The following is a 17,992-nucleotide window of genomic DNA, read 5'->3' on the forward strand; positions in this document are numbered from 1 at the left end:
GCCCTGATCTTTTTTGGCATCAGCGTGATTTTAAATGGCTTCTGGGTATGGATCAAGAAAGGCCCATGTGTTCTAACTTCTTGAGTTGGAATGATTTGGTAGGCGTGAACGAGTAGTAATGGTCATTTAAATTTTTAAGTTGGGAACTGTGATTTGAATAGTTGATTTTGGTCTACTTTTGTGTTTGTGTATTTTTTTTTTTTTCAAAGAAAGGGTGATGTTCATGTATCAGTATATCTTAAAATTACCAATTAAATTCAGCGTTTACACTAAAATTGACAAGACCTCTGACTGCAAGGCAGACGTGTATAAGTTTAAACACTTTCTTTTCCCGGTTTTGTTGGTGAATGTCTGCCTCATATGTGTCTTTCGAATACAGTTGCGAATATTTATGTAGAATGAAGCTGCTTATTTTCTAGGTGCAGAAGAGAGATTTACTAAAAAATACTGTATAGTACTAGGTTTAATGAGTGAGAGAATAGAGTTTTTTTTTTATTTCGATGTCCGAAACATTAGAATAAAACTTTTTCAGACTTTGTCTAGCTTTGATGTAAGTTTTATTAAGATTTCCTCCTCTTTCAGGACCATGCAGATAGAAATGAGGTAGCTAAATCAGTTGGTTCATTTCTGTGCAGTAAAGTACATCTTGAATTGGTGGTCACTGATGTAAAAAATAACTTTGTTTCAGACTGATTCAAAGTATTTTAGCTGCCTACTCAGAATCTACTAGTTTTGGATTATTTTTCCTCTGCTATTTAAAAACTTTGCAGTATTTCTTCAACAGAATTTAGACTTTCCTAGGGCTTATTATTTTCAAATGCAGTGGTGAATTTGTCTTTTAAAGTAATACATATTTTACTTGCAGTAAAATCCTGCCTACTGATTTTCTTGGTTTTTTTTCTATTTTTTTTTTTTTTAGGAAAAAACTATGTATTTTGTAGTTATTTTCTGTGTAGCACTCTCTATCTTTCGGTCCTATGTCTCCAACTTACTGGACATCATTAACAGATTGATTTTACTGGGCCTGATGTTTGAAGATCTTAGTGTGGATTCTTTTTAGATTTCTAGGATGTCAAACCCCCGCCATAAGTCAGAATTTGTGGGGATGAAATAAAATACCAGCTCAGTGCCTATGTGTCTTCTGAGCAGGTGAGGGTCCCACAGTTTGTGTCATCAGATAAGCTGCCAACTCCATAAATGAAACATTGTGAAGAGCAATACAAAAGTCAAGAAACAGTGCTCATGAATCCCACTGTAATTTATTTTGTTTTCTTTCTGTGCTAGAGATGCACTGTGCTGTGAATCAGGAGAACTTGTAAATAAAATGGGGGAGTTTAAATTACAGTTTAACGCTACAGCATCCTCCCTTTTGTCTTGGGTTATCCACTAACTCATGGGTTTTTTGTTGTTTTATTTTCTTCCCACCTATAAATTATGGTGATGCTTCAGCATCTCATGAATAATGAGACTAAATTAAAAATTATAAAGCATGTTTAGGTCTTTGGATGGAAGGAAGTGTATAAAACTACTACCTCTTGCTTGAAGAAGTGAGTGTACTCTCACAGAAATCCTTTAAGGATGACCTTGGAAATAAATGTTTATAATCAACTAAATAGTTTGGTGTATGGCTGGACTTGTGCTTCCTGTAAGTTAAATGTAGTTTCTTGGCATGTGGTTGTTCAAAAATGCAGCTAGAAGATGCTGCTAATACTTATTTTTAACAGTTATTTTGATTTGAATACTTTAAAAAATTGCCAGCAAGCTAAACTCAGGTATAGTAAAAAAAAAGTAGAAGAGATTGTTACACTCTTCTAGTCCGATTTGCTTTGCAAGATGATTGTAACAGCCTACTGATTTTGGTCATGTTTGAAGTGAGAATGTAGGTGTGGATTTTAGTGCTCATAGTTACCTTTCTCTGTACAACATAACACAGTGCTTACTCCATTGAGCTTGTAACCTAAAAAAGACTTGACAAGTCATGCTGGACATCTTAAAGGAAAGGCTCTGTAGATAATTTTTAAAGCATAACCTGATGACAGCCTTGTCTTACTATCTTGCTGCCTTTTGTTTGATGAGATTGGAGAACTTGCACTCCAGTATTAGGAGGGGATGTATAGGAGACAAAGGGTTAAAGAAAGAGAAAAGGAAATGGTTAAGACTTGTATTCTCTCACTGGTAGGCAGGGTGGCTTTCAGGAAGCATAGCTTGTTAACTTCTTAACTTCTGAGCGGTCCTGAATGATTTTTCAAAAATAGAGTGTGTATCTTGACGTAGTGAGTTTAGTTGAAAGGACTCTCTGACAGCAACCCTGCAGAAACTCTGCCTTATCTGCCTGTACCCATCTCTAATGATTAAACTGATACTCAGTTTCACCACTTGCTGGCAGGTTAAACAGCACTTGCAGTTTTGCTGAAAATATTAAGGACCGAATGTTCTGCTGTTCTTTAGCTTATTTTTTCTCTTTGTTTTCAGAAATGGGTTGAATTTTTTCTTTAAGCTACTTGCTTGGGTTTACACGGGTTCTGCAAGTATGTTTTCAGAAGCCATACATTCTTTAGCAGACACATGTAACCAGGTGAGTATTTTTTCCATTCTACATAAGTTAGCACTTCTAATAATTTTTCAGGAATAAAGATGAATACTGATAGTAGTTCTATTACATTTGAAAGTAATAGTTCAATCCAAAAGTGTTCCTTAGTTTGCCCATACTGTACTTAGGACGACTAGAGTGCATAGCAGAATACTTTGGTTTTTTTCCACATCAGCATTGTAGAAAAGCCTAGAAATTTCATGTTTATTAAATGAAAATCTTATTAAAAATGACTCTCAGATTCTTCTGTGGGTGTATTTACAGTGTTCTTCCTTTTCAATACCTGTGGTCATTGCTGTGCTATTTTATATGGTTTACCTGCTTCCTAGAATTAATTTTTTCCTAGGAGGAAAAAAGCAGATACTTATAGTCTAATGACCATTTAAATAATGTTGAGGCAAAACACTCAAACGTGTTTTTTAAATAAACAGTTTAATCTGTGAGAGAATGCTTTTGTGTTTTAATTTATTATTAAATGCTTTCTGATTTCAGTCATTCAGATTACAAAGCCTGCCCAGAGTGTGACAAGCTCTGTGTGCATGCAGTGGGAAGATGTACTCTTTTCTGTGTCTATCATACAGATGTATATTTTCTAGCTTCCTAGAGACAAAAGTGAATCTCACAAAGTAATGTTATTGTTATACACAGTTTTTATTAAACTGTAAGTAGACAAAGGCAGGTTTTGTCAGAAATTCACATTACTTAGAAATATTGCTAAGCCAAAAGCTCTTTCTGCTGTTCTCTAACTCGAACCTTAGTGTAAAGCTGTTGTTACCCTGTTGCAAATTTACTTGCCAAAACTAGTGCTATCAACTAGTGATTTTACAGGTTTATGTGGATTTTTTTTTTCTTATACTGATGCCAGTAAATTGATAGAGAGCATTTATAAGCTACCAGTAAAATAAGTGACTTAGTCTAGAAGCCTTAAATGCAGAAGGAATCTAGGAAGAGTCACCTGCAATTTTAAATAAAATCTCTTTGGTGTTTGCAGTGATGTTTCTGTTAATGTAGATGTATTACAAACAGTATTTTATTATTTCAGTTTGCCTGCCCCAATTACTTCTTTTCTAAACTATGGTTTTCTCATGTAATTGATTCTTCTGTTCTTCAGTTACATTTTATTCTCCCTATCATATCAAGATGAAAGTGCACCAGAAAAAGTTAAATGGCTTATGATATTAGTCAAATATGCAGAGTTTAGGAAACAAATCCCAGGACAGGATTAATTTTGTCACAATACATGTGCACAATGTGACCAGTCTTATCTTTAGGAAGTGATGTCAGAAAAAAAATTTGCGAATTTGAGTTACGGGCTCATTCTTCTCTGCCTTGTTCCCTGCCCTTCCGGGTTTTATTTGTATCAGTGTAGGAATGAGACAAGTTAGAATGTAGATGCTCAAGCTTTTTTTAGAAATGGGTTGAAAGAGAGGAGTTGTGGTAAGCAGAGCTACACGCAGCTACTTCAGGGATGGTAAGTGGGACATGAAACTGAGATGATGTACAAAGTATACTTCTTTCTTATTTTGGTTAAATGTTAACTTGAAATACTTTTCCTGTCAGCTACTGTAATAGGATGACAGGTCCTTGGACAACTTGTGACTCAAAATGCAACAGTCCTGTGCCCCTCCAAATTTGCAGAATATGTGGAACCTTAGAGCAGGCTTCATATCTTAAAAAGCATTTTAATATAATTTTGGCTACCCTTTTGCCTCAGTTGTACCTGGTATGTTTCTCTGTCCGGAAGGACTGAGGGTTCACATTTTGCTTGCTATCTTTCTGTAACTGGTTTTACGCAACCTTTCAGCTGCTCCAGCAGTACAGTGAAGACAAGAGGTGGTACTTAAAAAGAAATTTCTGGGGAGACAGCTTTAAGTAAAGCCTGTCATTTTCTTTTGACCAAGTGTGTCAATTTGCAGGTGAACCAAGTTTGATAATGGTAGTATCTGTCACTCATACCTGGAAGAGTATGGTTTTGAAGTGTCAAAAGTGAAATGTTCCACTAGAAATGGGGATGTTTGAGAAAAAACACAGGAGAAACCTTGTTGCCTCAAATCACCTTGCTGCTGCAAAGAATGAAGTATCTAAATTTTAGTATTTGTTATTATGTTTCAATAATTCATAGTCTTAAAAGCATGAGCTTTGCAAAATGGAGGTCTGAACTTACGATTTACTGCATCAGTAGTTTAATATGTGCCAAATTAAATATATCCCAAATAGGCCATTTAGAAAGCAAGAGGTTTGATTTCTTTCTTAAAAATATTTTTTTTTTGTTTGGAGAATACAAAGTTCACTACTGAAAGAAGCTGCCGTGTAAAATTGCTTTAAATGTAGTGTGCTATCACCATAGTCTATGTATAATTTGTCTTCAAGAGGGTTTTATTTAAATAGCCTTGTTCCCTGAAGAACTTCATTCCTTCACGTTGAAGCAGAGCATCAACATTTGTGATGACATGTAATGTTCACTTTCAGTTGCAACTCTAAAATTATAATTAACAGTGTGTATGTGTACATATACACACACACACTATATACTTACCTATATATTATATATCTATAATTAAGGATTTTTTGAGGGCTGTAGATTTAGGTCACAGATTTTGAGAATTATATTCCAACTCTAATAAAATAGCAGTAATGATCAGTAATGAATTGTTGCAATAATGAACAGGCAGAGCAACAAATCTGACTTTGTTTTTCAAATTAGTTTGGTATAGAATATTTCTAAGTTTGTTTCACTTTATTTTTTTTAATAAAAGTTTTTTCCTTTTGTCCTAAATAGGCATTGCTAGCTTTGGGCATCAGTCAATCTGCAAGGACGCCTGACCCTAGTCATCCGTAAGCTTTTTGAGTAAATAATGATTTTGATAATTATACATGGGAGTAAGATCAGCTCTTGTTTGTGTGTCACCTTGTTCTTTCAAATATGCTGGTTTGTGTCATTTCTTAAATGGGTTGTTTTTCATTTTACAATAGATAAGAAAAGGGGTTTCTTCCAAGCAGCAGGAGTTATAGCTTCAGTGGCATAATGCATGTTATATTTAATGATTTTTTTGTGTGTGTGATATGCTTTTTGTTGTATATTATTTTAATTGACATTATTTCTTTAAGATATTCTGGGCTCTTCTATTTCTTCCAATGGATAGATTTACTTTGGTTTTGAACATGGTTCATACGCATGACAAAATTTCTTAAAAATAAAAAATACTGTCTTCTTTCTATTTTCAACAAAGTGCTTTTCTGCAAGGCAGCTGCTTGTATCATAAGGAGTTCTTAAAATTGCATGAAATTTAGAAGCCAGACCCTCTGTGATACTTTCTTGTTGTTGACCTGCTTTATAATTTACATGTTTGGGCAAGTTGATCATACTGTAAGCACTAGTTCAAATTCTGTCTGATTTATAGAATTAATTAAGATTTTCTTCATTAGGTAATTTGAAAAATAGCTGAATCTTAAATTTGTCTCAATATTTGTTATATCTCTCTGCCCCCTCACTTGTCCCATCTTCCTCAATATAGCCTTTTTGTACTATTAGTTTTTAAATGTTGCTGAAGAAATGTGCTGTTTGTACTAGCAGTTAATAGCAAAAAAAGGAAGAAAGGTACACTTTAAATATTACTTTAGCTCTTCTCACTACTCTTGTAAGCTGCATATGTTGAATGGCTGCAGTTAGCTGAAACTACTTAAAGACGTCACAAATACTGTTCCCTTAGACTGGCTCCCTATAAGGCTGGAGTTTTCATTTAGAAGAAAAATTACAATAAAAAGTAAAAGTGACATGAATGTGGGGTGATTTTTTTTTGAGTAGTAAAATCCTCAGTTTCTGCACAAGAGCTAATACAGCTTTTAAAATATCTTGCTTAAAAACTAATTAGAAGAATATCTATGCTTGATATCTTTGTATGTACTAGATATCTTTTTCCAGGTGGCTTTTTTTTTTATCCTTGGATTAGGTTGGATTTAGCAGCTTTGTCTTAAATAGATATCCAATCATATGATGGTAATTTAAGACATGTAAAAATTAATGGGAAAAACTCATAGATATGTTTGCAGAGATGGAGAATTTTATTTTCCTAAAATCACTTTATTTGTTTTTATCTAGGTATGGTTTCACAAACATGCGCTATATTGCCTCCCTCATTAGCGGGGTGGGCATTTTCATGATGGGTGCAGGACTTTCTTGGTATCATGGGATCATAGGTTTACTCCACCCTCATCCTATAGAATCTCTTCTCTGGGTAAGCTAATCGTGTTTGATATTGTATCTAACACTGGTGACTTAATGGCACAGTCTGAAATCCACTTCCTGAGTCAGTTTGAAACCCAACACAATTAACAGACCATCCTTAATGAGAGTGTGCTTTAAGAAAAAAAAAAATTATGTCAGCTGTAGCTCATCTTACAGCAAAAAGACCTGTTTTTTAAACCCTGCATCTTCCCTTCACACCTCTCAGGAGGTCCTCCTTTCTGGTTTTGCAATAAGTTGCATAATTCAGATACTCTTGGTTGCCTTCTGTGTAGGGACAGCTACACAGCACAGTGGGTAATGAAGTTGTGGAATATTGCATTTGGGGAGTCTGCGGTGAAGAAAACTCTACAAATATGTATATAACAGAATAGTTGAGACTCTTCTTTTTTTTTCTTTTTTTCTTTTTCCATACAGGCGTACTGCATTTTAGCAGGGTCACTGGTATCTGAAGGAGGTATGCAGTTTCAAAAAATATTTCTATTTAAGTATTTCTAATCTTTTAAGTGTTCCATTCATGGCTAGGCTTCGCAAACATGTACGATGTGAATAATTACAGTAATAATTGGTCCTTACTTACACAGTAGAGTTTTTGAGCTCTGTTGCAAGTACTGGTGCTGTAAACAAACAAACAGACATGATTTGGAAAGTATACACAGAAGGCCTTTTGGGTATTAAGCTGTCAGTGACTATAGCTGTTCTGTAGCTGTTCTGCTGTGTATGGGAGACACATGTAGAAAGGAAGGTAACTGCTTTGTCATTATGCAGAGTATCAATAATCGGAGCTTTCTTGATGATCTGTTGCTGTGATATAAAGCTCCCTCTTTTCAAAACGGGAATGAGTGGTTTTGCCTCTAACCATTTTCAGCAACTGCTTTGGTGTTGTTTCAGCTACCCTTCTAGTTGCTATAAATGAAATTCGCAGGAGTGCTCGAGCCAAGGGTCTGTCGTTTTATCAATATGGTATGTGTCATTGTAGCAATAAGGTATGTGGTTATTTAAAACAGAATCTGTTTGTCGGTATTTGCATAATGATAGGAACAATTTTGTCTGTTTTCCCTTTCGCTTTCCTCTCTATTATTGATCAGTTTACTATTCCAGTAACAAATACATTCTCCAAATTAGGTGAAAACCTGTTGATACTTAGATATTTCTGCTAAACTACTTGCATTTTTTTTTAGGATAAATGCCTCTTTAAAGTTTTCATACATTTTGGAGAAACCTCCATAATTGGCATAGGGCTTTTTCTGTTTCAGAAGTGTGTGCATATGCAAAATCCTGTTTATGTCTATACGTTTACAGAAATTTTTCTTTTAAGTTGCTGGTGTTCAGTATAGTTTAAGTACTGTGCATAATGTAGTAAAGATGAGCTTTGCAGAGCAATGTGATTTTCTTTTGTTGGATACACAGTTGTGCAGAGTCGCGATCCTAGTACAAATGTGGTGTTACTGGAGGATGCTGCAGCAGTTCTGAGTGTGGCCGTAGCTGCTACCTGTATGGGTCTGACTTCTTTAACAGGTAAACTTCTGCCTCAAACTGAGGCAAGCAGGGTGTGAATTTCCTCCTGTGCACGATGTGAACGCCAGACATTTAGTTTATATTGGTCGACTTAAATACCTCTCTACTCTTTTTCTAATACTTGTACTGTGTAAGCTTCTAGAGGTGTATACTGCTCTCTGATCTGATTTCTAGTAGCTTGAGTTGAAAATACTTAAAATGTTGTGGGTTAAGCTTGAAAGAGTACACACAGATGAATCTAACTTCCTTTGGAGCTATTTTGTTGTAGAAACGAAGGTAGTTTTTTCTCAAAATACATTTATTTTAGTCAGTTACGTAAATCACTTTGTGCCATGGTGGGATTATGTAATTTGAGTTTCCTTACTCATCAGTGTGCAGCTCCCATGTGCATGTGGACAGGGTTTATGGAAGCAGTTCTTTCCTTCCTTTGGATATGTAGTGGTACTAGTGGTATCTTGAGATGAAAGTAGCTGCTCGTGAACAGCGCAGCAAACCTAAGTCACACAGGTAGGATGTTTTATATGGCAACTGATTCAAAGTCTATCTTTGCTGCACAGTTAATCTTCCCTCTTGAGAAAACTTTTTTCTTTTTTTAAGTATTGGCTCTGGCTTTTCTGTTGCTGAAAAGAGGAAATAACAGTAATTTTGTTTCTTTGTGGCTTCTAATGAGTTAATTGCAAATTTCATGGTTTACATAGAAGACAATTTTTTATTCCATCTCCAATTTCCTTCATAAACTTAAAAATACACTGTGGTTTCTACAAATCTGAATATCAATGAGTATGCTCTTAAAATTGTAAGTACTGTATTCCAGAAATGGCTAATACTTGCGAATATTTGAGTTAGTGATAGAACACAGACTTCTGTGCTACTGCCTGTGTTCAGGTGTATATAATTTTGTATGTATAAAGGTAAATCTATACACAGAAACCCAGATAGCTGGCAAGTATTTACTTATTTATTAGTCCTGCAGGAGGCAGGAGTGGCTGAGGAACAGAAGGGACTTGAGACTTGAAGATAACTTGCTTTCTTCAAGCTTCACCTTGCTCCTTGGTATGAAAGAATTGCCAGTGTATTAAAAAAACCCAAACAAAAAAAAAATCGACCAAAAAGCAGAAACCAACGAAACTTCACAAGACCCCTAAACTATGTAGTCATTTCGGTGTGAAATCTGAATTATCTGTTATGTTTTAGAAATGTTCTGTGAAACTAATTTACAATGTCTTGTTTAGGAAACCCGTATTATGACAGTGTGGGGTCTCTAGGTGTTGGAACTTTGTTAGGAACTGTGTCAGCATTTCTTATCTACACTAACACTGAAGCCCTGCTGGGACGATCCATTCAACCTGAACAACTGCAGCGACTCACTGAGTTACTGGAGAGTGATCCTGTGGTAAGGTAAGGATTTTAGTAGCTCAATCTCTGCTGAGAACAATAAAAAGCAAAAAAAACAAATTTGGAGAAAATAGACTTCTCATATTTAAAGTGCTTGAACTATTGAGATTGATTATTTTTAGGGTGGATCTTTCTGTACTGATATTTTAGAATCTTAATTATTATTAACTTCTATTTCCATGCTGAAAGTTCCAGTAAGTGAATACTCATACCTCTCAGATGTTCCACAGCTGAAATAAAATTGCAAATATGTTCTAAATATAATTACAGGAGTTGACAATGACTTAAGGAGAAAGGTGTCACAAACCTAAAGCTATTTTCAAATGCATGACCTGCACCTAAATGGTACCATAGTGTTGCTTTTATAGTTTATTAACACTGAAGTATTTAAATTCTGTTACTGTTATTATTCAGTGTCTGGAATTCTCCAGCAGTTGGCAGTGAAGCATTGGAGTAGTAGTGTGATGTAATAGATACTGCATATTAAGTGCATGCAGAATGAACTCAAAGCTAATTTCTCTTTCTTTGTAAATCTGCAATTTGTAGTGAAATAAGCTTATAGCTTGTTGTAATTCTTAAAACTTGTTTAAATGCTTTTTAAGAAACTGCTTTAGCTTTAACCCTATTAACCTTGATTTAGAAGCAAAACCCTTTTTATTTTTGTAATCTCTATTCAGGAATGTGTTTCTATGTAAATTGGGTGGAATATTTTAGTGCTTTTTTTTTATTTGTAATCATTACTGAACTCTGGGAGGGAAAAAAACACAAGCCTGTTAGTTAACACCAGAATACTTGAAAGAAATGAAGTGCTGCATCCTCTCAGTTGCAGCAGATCTGAATGACATGTCCTTTGTTCCAGAAGCTAAACAAGTTTCATATTTTGGAAAAGAATTGTGTTAGAGTATTCACATGTTGGTAACTATACTCTGTTAAAGTATTTGTGGTGGCCCTGGATTACTCTGAATGGTGGAGCATGTGTCAGCAGTGCTCTGTTAGAGTAGGTGAGTTCACATGGTTATTTGTTCACAACCTCTGTGGTTCTTTTTTCCAACGTGCACTGATGGCTTTTGCTTGTCTTAAGCTGGAGTCATAAAATTTCTCCTATCCCAAGCACCATTTTATGTTATATTTCTTTTTATAGATTCCTATGACTTCTCAACAGAGAAGATTTAGTTCATCTCCTCCTTGCTCTGGACATTTTTTTAAAACAAGATGTAATTTTTAAAAAGCACAAAGAATAAAAAAAAAAAGTGAAAACTTGGTAAGAAGCTGCATGTATCTCTTAAGGTTAGAAGGTGAAACATGTTTAGGTACTTCTCATAACACTGTTTGCAAGACCTTCTGTATGTGCTTTGTCTTGAGTGATCTCTTAAATTCATTACGTGATCCACTTTGATTTCTTTTAGTGCACACTTTGTCTTCAACTAAGTTTTTCTTCTAACAAGCTTAGTATCTTAAGCTTGGTTAATTTACATCCTCTGATAAGATCCCAGATTTCTCTGAGATGTAAATGTATAGTACCCTTGCTTCTAACTAGACATAATTTTAGGAAAAAGCTACTTTTTTTTTTAATTTATACTTTGGTTAGTTTTTTGTTTGATTGTTTTCAGCTTTTCCCTATGAAATGAGGAAGTCTTTCAGCATCAAGTATTTCTTTAAAAGGCTGCTTGTACATATGTATCAACAGAGCTTTGGGCTTCTAGGAGTTTCAGCATTTTCTTGAACATTCAGACTCTCCTCTTAAGTAGAGTTGTATAGCAGTATGTCCTACTCTTATGTTTTTCCTACTGATACCAAATGTAAAAGAAAAAGCTCCTGAGTTCTAGTCTGCCTTTAAAGCTGTGACTAATATTTGCTCTTTTTATTTCAGCTTGTCAGGGTTTTCAGCTGTCCAGCTGTATCTGAGTTCTCAGTGCAGTTGCTGCTTCCCAGTCCTCTCTCATTCTTTCAAGGAGAAGGTGCCATCTTTATTTTCAGATGTGTTCTGCCAAATACGAAAGGGATGTATTAGGGAATCATTTATATTCATCAGAAGGTACTTTAGATCCAAACTGACCAAAGGATCCAGAGGTTCTGATTTCCACTTTCCCTGCCTCTGTGAGCCCCCCCACCACTTCACTTACTAGTCCAGCAGCAGTTTGCTTGAACATCATGTTGCACTACTAAAGTATTTGATTTATGAGACTATAATAACTGTTGTACTGTTAAAAAAAGTAATCTCAGTGATGTTAATCTCTCTTCCAGCTAAATCTGGATTTTATTTTTTTTTCCAGAGAATTGTTTGACAAGACCTATATTCCCTAAAACTTTGATGACAAATTAACGCTCTTAATATATGATTTTTTTTTCCCCCCACATTTGTTTTTCCTTGGGTTGTCAGGTGAAGTTGTCTTTGGTTAAATGGATTGCCTCATTTGCTGTTCTTTAAATTTTGGCTCAATGTTGTTAATCTATTCTCTTTTTAATTCTCATCAGTAGTGTGGGATGAAATATTAAGTTGTCTTCACAGTTATTCTTACCTCTGTTTACTCTTGAATGCAGCAGGAACCTGCTGGATTAGAAGCAGTTTTTTCCTTCTAAATATCCAGTATGCTTCTCTGCTACTAATAGGGGAAATGCTTTGTTCTATTAATGTATTGTTTTGCTTTTTTAGATCAAGAAAACAATGACAATTGCATGTTTCTGCCTGTTGTGTATCATCACTAACAATTTTACCATTTCCAAGTAGTAGCAGGCTTGTTTGCAGGTTATTCTGTGGTTTTGCTATATTTAAAAGATGCTGATTTGCGTCCCTCACAATGCCTTCTCTTACCAGTTTGCTGGACTTCATAATTTCTTTCTTAGTCTCCTGGCTCTTTATTTCCCCTTTCTTTTCATGTAGCTTGGTAATTTCTAGTTGTAGCTCTTATTTAATTTGTAAACCAGCATGAGTTTTTAGTCAGAGTTGTTCTCAGCTGTAAAATTATTTTATCTTTGCTATACAAACATGCCATTCTTAACTTTTATTCGCACCTTTGGTGCCTCAATCTCTCTTGTGTTCCTCTTAACCTAAGCATAGGAGGTTAGGCCTTCAGAACTGTGAAATAAAATATATGACGAGGTGTAGATTGTCCTGATTATCTTATTAGGGAGTGTAATCATGGATTCCACTGCCTAGAGTATTCTTAGTGACAGTTTCATCTTTAATTTTTATTTCATTGTAACAGTTGTTGGATAATTGTTCTACTGTTATGTGGGAAAATCTGCCTTTGCGGTTTGGAGAAAAAGGTGTTACGACTGATGGCTCAAAACCAGTAACTTGACACCCTCTGACAAGCTTTTCTTTAATGTGCTACTTGCTGTTTTCTCTGCTTTGTACTGATGTCTACTAGCAATCCAGAAACTTCCGTAAGCCAGCGTTGTCGCTTACGTTTTAGCATACACAATGGTATTTTTGAATTATTTGTGATTTTTTTTCTCTCCTGACTCACTGTCTTATCTTTCCCGGACATATTATAAACTGTAAGGTAGACTTTTTTTTTCCTTTGCATTTACAGAATATGCATCATTCCACTGAATTTTGTCACGTTACTGCTTAATGAGAATTTTGGATGTCTTTTATTATCTTCTTGCTTAGCTCGGATAGGCACTTCAACATTTTTGAATCACACGAATTCCGATTCTCTTCAGTAACCCCTGTTGAACCACATGGTTCTGGTATCTTAAATAACCTCTTGTGTGAGGCGATAGTTCGATGCCAGTTAGGTTATTCCAGCTAATACTGGTTTGATTTGGTAGCTTCCCACAGAGGAGCTGTGTAAATTTGATCAGAGCTGGAAATTCTCTGTTCTCTAGGAGGAAGCTGATACAGTTCTTTTAATCTGCTTTAAGGTTTACTAAGATGTAATTATTTTGTGTCCCTGTGTTTAGTTCATGTTCTCTTTATTTTTTAAATGTGTTTATCCCTCCTCCATCCTGAGTACTACAAGAAATATTCCATAAATATTTTCTGTGACCGCTCATCTGAAATTTCTGCCTCTTCTTCCTTACTTGGCTCTTCAGTGTAGCAGACTACTTCTGAAATATATGCCTTCTGCTTTCTTCTTACACCACCTGTGCAGTTAGTTCTGATTTATAAACATTCAGAGGAGAAGAAACATTTCTACTTGGAAAGAGAATACAAAGGGCACGGTGAATTAAAGGATGCTGTGAAATTGCACAAATTGGTAAAATGAATGGGGAAAAGGTTTAGCTCACTTTAGTGAGCTTTATTGCTCAATCTAAATGTTATGTTAGAATTTTAAAAAATTGTCCAAGTTGCATTTTCTTCTGTTAATAAATCCAAAGTCTTTATATGTTTTATAGTTGACCTCATATTCTTGCTTTGCTTTGGAAATGTCAGAAGAAAGAATTGCAAAAATTTTAAATTCCTTTATGATTTGAATCCCATATTTTAGTTACCACTTTTTTTTCTGGCCTGAACAAAAAAATTTAGGAACTTACTCTGCAGTGGCAATTTTAAATTCTAGTTGACTTTAAAGATAAACTCAGCTTGTGTTAATCTAATTAGAAAGAAACTAGAATGTTTTATGATTTTATTTTACATTTATTTCACTGTTGAAATGTGCCACAATAAGTCTGAGTCCTATCTCATTATCCCTGAAAGATAGAGGGATTTTTGAGTACTACCTATATTCACACGTCACATAGTTTATATAATAAACCAGAGCAAAACTATGGTGTAGAAAGACAGAAGTTTTCCAAGGACCAAAATTTAAACATACTGCAACATTCGTGTTCTAATATCTACTAGGAACCTTCAAATAAATACACATTTTCAGCATTTACAAACAGCTGTATTGTGATTAGTCACGATCACTGATTCAATATGATCAAAGATGAATTCCAAACACAATATTAATAACTTATATCAAGTGTAACTTTGAATGGAAAGTTCTCCAAAAGGTTATGCCCTTACAAATTGTAGTTATCTAGGAGAGGACACTTGTATAATTGCAGTGTGTGCTTTCAGTAGTTAACAATAGATTATTGTTCCTTACCTCAAACCTGAGGGTACCTAAATATTGCCATATATATGTACATACACAAAAACTTTTGTGCAGTAGCAAGTAAATTGGACTTGAAAGTTTAACTCAGGGAAGTTCTCACTTTCTATTGTGAGGCGGGCTGGTTTTTTTGTTTGAGTTGGGTTTTTTTAATACTATTAGTCTAGTTCTAAATCTGTGATGCTTCTTGTAGTCTGTCTTACTGCAGCAAGCTGTTTATAGATGTGTCGGCGTAGCAGATAACTGTGGAAGTAGTGTAACCAGTTAAATATATACCAGTATGTAATGGAAGTGTGTGGTGGTAAAATAAAGCTATGTTAGTCAAAGGCAGTGACCTTTTAAAATTGCAGGATTGTTTTACCGTAACAATATTGTTAACATTAGAAGTCAAAGTAGCAAGTTGTTTGTTTTATGTTGTTCTACATTTCCTTCAAAAATTCTGTGTTTCAGAGCAATTCATGATGTTAAAGCCACAGACATGGGAATGAGCAAAGTGAGATTCAAGGCAGAAGTAGACTTTGATGGACGGGTTGTAACTCGTTCTTACCTGGAAAAACAAGACATTGAACAGCTGCTACAAGTATGTTTAAAAAAAATATTTTGTAAATTCCAGCTTTTGATATTTATTTTCCATTTTCAAGTATATCTCAACCCAAGGTTTTTCAGGGAGGCGAGATATATTCCACTTGTTCATTTGAAGGATTGCAGTTTGTGTTAGTGTGTTAAATATCTGTACGTGGAATCCTATTATGTGCTGCTGAAAGAGAGCCACTTCTGGGGTAAGTAGGGCCTGGGTAGAGGAGGACAGATTTTCTTTTTTTTTTTAGTTATTCTTTCTTTCTTAGAAAATACAGAGCTATTTGCCTTGGGTGCTGCAGATGCAGTGTTACAGTTTACAGATCTTGCCGCTCAGATTAGGCTTGAATATGGATTGCTTGCATCACGTTATTTAGCATTTTGACAGCACTTAACAATTAGCCACCCTTAAGTAAGTGTCTGTCCCTTATTTTAGTGTCATCCAGAGTAGCTTTTCTTAATCCTTCTCCAATAGAGAAATGTGAAACTACTTTCAGCTGGATTCAGCAAAGCTGTGACTTAGGAAGTAAAGAATAATTTCTCTAAATTACAGGGAGATTTTTTAAGTGGGCAAAATGTTTTTTGCTTGCCTACCCATTTTCACCAGTAATTTGTTGATATACATTTACTTGTTTACCTATAAGATTTCTTTCTTTTGGTGGCCTTTTAAAATGTAAAATAGATGTCAGATGTTGGCATTTTATGTCTGTCTATTAAACATGACTTAGAAGTTATCTGAGTTTATATTTGAATTATTTCAATTTTTTAAATCATTAGTCAGTGTTCCATTTTGACAAAGGGCTAGGACTGGTCTGGCCACTAAACAACTGACAGAAGTTCTGTAATCTGTCTCCCTCCCTGAACGGGAAGGCAAAGAATATAAGGCAGAGAGACTCATGGATTGGAAAAAACCCACTAAAATGGCTTTAATGAAACAATAACAATACTAATAAGAAAATAATGAAAATAATGAAATAATGAAAAATATACAAAACCAATACTGAAGTCAGCTCCCCATCTGCAATAGCAATCCCCACTGATGCTGCAGAGCAGACAGCACCGGGGATGCCCCAGGCTCAGCAGCAGAGGGGAACACAGACACAGAAGCTGAATTTGGGAACACAGGCTCAGAGGCAGGAGAATGGACAGAGCCCTACCAGATGCTGGCTGTTGAAGAAGAGGCCTTAACCCCTGTGATGCCTCAGCTTTATACTGAATGTGACATATATGGAATAGAATACTTTTGTTAGTTAGGTTTGGGTCGCCTGTCCCATCTGTTTCTCCCCAGAGGTGTGGTGGGTTTTTTTTTGGTTTTTTTTTTTTACTTCCTTGCTACCCTTTCACTTCCCAACCCCCTCAGTGCATTACTCAAGATCCAGTGGTGGCCTTGGTCACTACAGGAGCAAGTATCAGCAAGAGCCTTTGTGCGTACCAGTCCCTGGTAGTAACTGTAGACATCAGGTGTTATCACTGCCAGTAGCACACACTGTCTGCAGAAGCATGCTGTGAACTTTGGAGTGTCCAGCCTCTTGAAAGAGACTGAGCTGAGAAGTAAAATCACTGAACAGAATTGATTTTGTTCAGCTCAAACCAGAACACAGTTTTTAAAGTACCACCTTTTAATGTCAAAATAAGATTGCATGTATGTTATATAGATATAGTGCAATAAGTGATCTGTTCATGTATGTGATTTCAATTTAATACATTTTTGAGAGGAAGAGTGCTATCGGCTTTGCACAAGTGAAGCACTGCAGGATTGCTTGGTTTGATATTGCAATGTCTCAGTTGCTTTGCTGTTGCGGGTATTTAGAATGCTGCTTTTCAAAGGCTCTGTTAGCTTTTGTTCTTGACCTGCTATTCCCTTTGGTGATTGCATACAGCCTTTGCTGATTCTTCGAACTAGTATTTTTGGGAAAGTTTTTCCTGATTGCTGCTAGGTTGGCAGCTGTTTCTTACACACTCGTTGTAGTTCTGTGTAGCCTCGTGTCAGCTATAAAACCATTGTTGAAGGATAGCTGCTTTCAGCCAGATTTAGCCACCCAAAATCTAGAGCAGGCATAGCACTTGCCTTTTTATCTATATATTTTCACATAACTAGCTCATTCAACCAACATTGCTATCAACATTACTCTTTCTAAAGGTGTGAAATACTTGTTGAAATGCTTTTGTTCAGATTAATCTCATTTCTTGTTGGACTTGCTGTGATTGTAGTCATAGGTTATTATGGTTGGGGTACCTTTTAAACCCACTCAGTTACATTATTCCTCTTCAGTTTTAGAGTAATGGGGCAGGGAAGGAAATTCAGGTTGTGTTACAGTTGTATACACAAGAAGAATTGACTATTTAGTAATTACTTTGTTAGCAGTAACCTGTTTGTCCTAAACATACTGCAGCTGTATCACCTGAACTGTGACTGAGATACTACAGGACAAACGGCTTCTGGCAGCTGGTGTGAGACCTCTGAGGAAGGCTCCTGACGGTGCCATAATACCTGCTTTGGTGCCTCTCATGTCTGTAGGGTTTTTTGAAGGGAGGAGCATAGCATCTTGTCTTCCTTAACCTCATTCATTTGGTCTCATATGCTGTGGGCCTCCTAGCCTGAGTTCATGTCAGATATCTTTGAGT

The 17,992-nt window shown here is 35.7% G+C and overlaps 1 protein-coding gene across 1 annotated transcript in view; it reads left to right on the forward strand.

Moving 5' to 3' along the window:
• SLC30A9 (solute carrier family 30 (zinc transporter), member 9) overlaps window positions 1-17,992 on the forward strand; it is a 34,996-nt gene that overhangs the window by 14,373 nt on the left and 2,631 nt on the right. The window contains exons 8-15 of the mRNA XM_009871352.1: window positions 2,473-2,575; window positions 5,370-5,425; window positions 6,690-6,825; window positions 7,251-7,290; window positions 7,725-7,796; window positions 8,244-8,351; window positions 9,584-9,749; window positions 15,242-15,371. Coding sequence (XP_009869654.1) covers window positions 2,473-2,575; window positions 5,370-5,425; window positions 6,690-6,825; window positions 7,251-7,290; window positions 7,725-7,796; window positions 8,244-8,351; window positions 9,584-9,749; window positions 15,242-15,371 — 811 coding nt within the window. The remainder of the gene's footprint in view (window positions 1-2,472; window positions 2,576-5,369; window positions 5,426-6,689; window positions 6,826-7,250; window positions 7,291-7,724; window positions 7,797-8,243; window positions 8,352-9,583; window positions 9,750-15,241; window positions 15,372-17,992) is intronic.

This window comes from Apaloderma vittatum, unplaced genomic scaffold (genome assembly GCF_000703405.1).
Source record: "Apaloderma vittatum isolate BGI_N311 unplaced genomic scaffold, ASM70340v1 scaffold9280, whole genome shotgun sequence".
NCBI classification, from domain to species: Eukaryota; Metazoa; Chordata; class Aves; order Trogoniformes; family Trogonidae; genus Apaloderma; species Apaloderma vittatum.